The sequence below is a fragment of the Monoraphidium neglectum genome (assembly GCF_000611645.1).
Source record: "Monoraphidium neglectum strain SAG 48.87 unplaced genomic scaffold scaffold06075, whole genome shotgun sequence".
NCBI classification, from domain to species: domain Eukaryota; kingdom Viridiplantae; phylum Chlorophyta; class Chlorophyceae; order Sphaeropleales; family Selenastraceae; genus Monoraphidium; species Monoraphidium neglectum.
Window position 1 is genome coordinate 1 of NW_014007559.1, and position 2,536 is coordinate 2,536.

Genomic DNA, 2,536 nt, shown 5'->3' on the forward strand with positions numbered 1-2,536 from the left:
CGTGTCGGCCTGTGGGGGGGCCATGAGGCGCGTGGCGGGCTGTGAGGCCTGCAGAGCAATGTGTATCAATGTTTTCGGGGGGCGACATTTCCATTAACTTGTTCGTGAACGCCTGAGTTGTTGCGTGTGGCGGCATACGAGGCCGGCCGCCTGATGTGTGTGGTGGGTCGAGGCATGCAAGCATGGCTGCTGCCCGCTGAGGGGTCACAGTCCGCAGGGGGTTGTTGACCCGCCGCCGCTCGCCGCACGGCTGCATCCGGCGGCCGCCCTGCGCGCTCCGGGCACGGGGCGACGGCGCCGCGGCTGCTGCGGCCGCGGGGCCGGCCTCGGCGAAGACGCGTGCGCCGCGCCTTGGTCGGCCGCGCACCGCCGACGGCCGACGGCCGCGCGGCCGTGCCGCGCGCAGGTGATCGCGCCCGCAAGTAGCTTGTTGGCTGGTGGTTGCTACGTAAACCCTCGTTGCCGTCATGACTGTGATGGGCGCCAGCCCACTCGCACCTGAAGGTCCGAAATGAAGGCCGATATGCCGAACGCCTCGTCCATTTGAGCGATGAGGAACATCATGGCGGGTTCCTGCCGCCTCCGGCCGGTGTGGTGGGGTCGGGGCCCCTGGTTGCCGCCGACGGACTGCCGGGCCTGCCTGGGGCGACGCAAGCGAGAGGGTGGGGTGGCGGCGGCGGCGCTCGGGCGGGAATTGCGCAGGGGCCGCGGGGGTGTGGCCGAAAAATCTCGTGCGGTGTGGTCTTTATGATAGGCTCCGACGCCAACTAGCCTAAGGCCGATCCTGCTGCAGGCACCAGCAGGCGCTGATGCACCGTGGGTGATCAACTGCTGGCGCCAAGTAGTCCAATCATAACTTTTATCCCAAATGAGTGGCCCAAGGTGGCCTCGACCCGTCTGATCTGCCCGTGGTTGCGTGTCGTCGCCCACAGCTGGCAGGGCCGCGGTTGCTGACCGCAGTCCGCGGCGCGTTAATACATTGTTTCTCCCTCTGCGGTTCACACCTGCAGCGTGCGCTGCTAGCGGGTGTGCTGGCGAGGCTCTGCCTTAGTGGTGATGCTGGTGAGACCCTCTCAACAACGCACGCAATGTGCAATGATGGATGACCCCCACGAGGAGGGGTATGCCTCTGCAGTGCTTCCGATTCGATGATTCAGAGCCGTCTTACAGTGGAGAGGAGGCCAGGACAAGCCGTCGAAGCTTGACGGACGGCGCAAAGTCATTGTCATTGCCCCCAGAAATGGCTTCGTAAGCAAGCGTCTTCGATCCGCCACACTTGCACAAATATTCCGGTCCGGGCTCTTTCTACATGTACGCCGCTTACGAATGACGACAGCGGTCGTCGCGACAAGCAGCCATGCGCTCCCGCCGCCGCTGCGGGTGCCGGTGCAGCTGCTCGCGCTGCCGACAGTCTTCGCCGTCGTCGAGCAGGCCGACCTTGCCGCCATGCAGGTGAGATCCGCGGCGGGCAGGGGCGCGGCGCGCGGCGCGCAGCAAACACAGCGCCAGTGCGCGATCTCCAGCGCCAAAGCGGCGCCAGGGGCGGCAGCAGCGAACACTGCGCATTCGCACGCGCCCGCCCGCCTGCGCCGTCGCGGAAACCCTCCTTCTTTGCAACAACGGCGCCTGGTCGGGGCTCAGGAGCGGCGCCGCACGCGAGCGGCGGCGGACACCGCCGCGGTCGCCCCGCATTCGCCGCCCTCGAAGCAACAATTTATCGTCTTGTGACTTTTTGCACGCAGGTGACCCTGCAGTTTGGCGATCTGGTGAGGGAGGCGGCGCTGTTGGACCGTCTGCTGTACAAAAACCGCAACCAGCACCGCGGCTCCGCCCACTTCCGGCGCCTCTCCGAGGTGCGCAATTGGCAGCAGCGCGCCCCGCCCCCGTCGCAGCGCCCGCCGCGGCGCACGCCCCGCGCGGCGCGTGGGACGGGGTGCGGTCCCCGTGGCTCCTCGCGGATCCGCGATCGCCTGCGCCAGCCGGAAGCGTGCCCAGACGGGGTGGCCGTTGGGTGCAGTCTGTCTCATCTCGCGGCATAAAACTTGGCGACCGCCGGCGGCCGCGCCCCTCACCGGAGCAAAACCCCCCGAAACACCCGCAGGTCCGCCGCTCGCTGCGCCTGCTGTGCGCGCTGCAGCTGCCGGACTGCGTCGGGGAGCTGGCGCAGCAGGCGCAGCGCACGTCGCAGCCGGAGCGGCAGCAGCAGCAGCAGCAGCAGCCGAATGCGCACGGCCCCCCGCCTAAGCGGCCGCGCGGCGGCGGAGCGGACGACCCATCCGGATCTGCGCGCCGCGCCGTGCTGCTGCCTCGGGAGGCCGCATGCGCTCTCGTCCTGCACAGGCTTCTCGCCGCCTGCGCGCTGCTGCGGGACGCGCAGCCCGCCATATTGAAGGCGGCAAGGGACCTGATCGGGCAGCTGTCGATGGGCTACTTCATGCCTTTCTGCCTGGCCGCGGCGGCCGTTATTGCGCGGCTACGCGTGCTGTGCGCGGGGGCGCTCGCTAACGTGGCGTCGGCGTACAACCGACTGTCGGAC

The 2,536-nt window shown here is 68.5% G+C and overlaps 1 protein-coding gene across 1 annotated transcript; it reads left to right on the plus strand.

Moving 5' to 3' along the window:
* Window positions 1-2,101: 2,101 nt before the first annotated feature.
* On the plus strand, window positions 2,102-2,517 carry MNEG_16175 (hypothetical protein; the record flags this gene model as incomplete). The annotated part of the gene is made up of 1 exon (XM_014035354.1): window positions 2,102-2,517. A coding segment is annotated over one exon (416 nt), but the record flags the coding sequence as incomplete, so codon positions are not given.
* Between the last annotated feature and the right edge of the window lie 19 nt (window positions 2,518-2,536).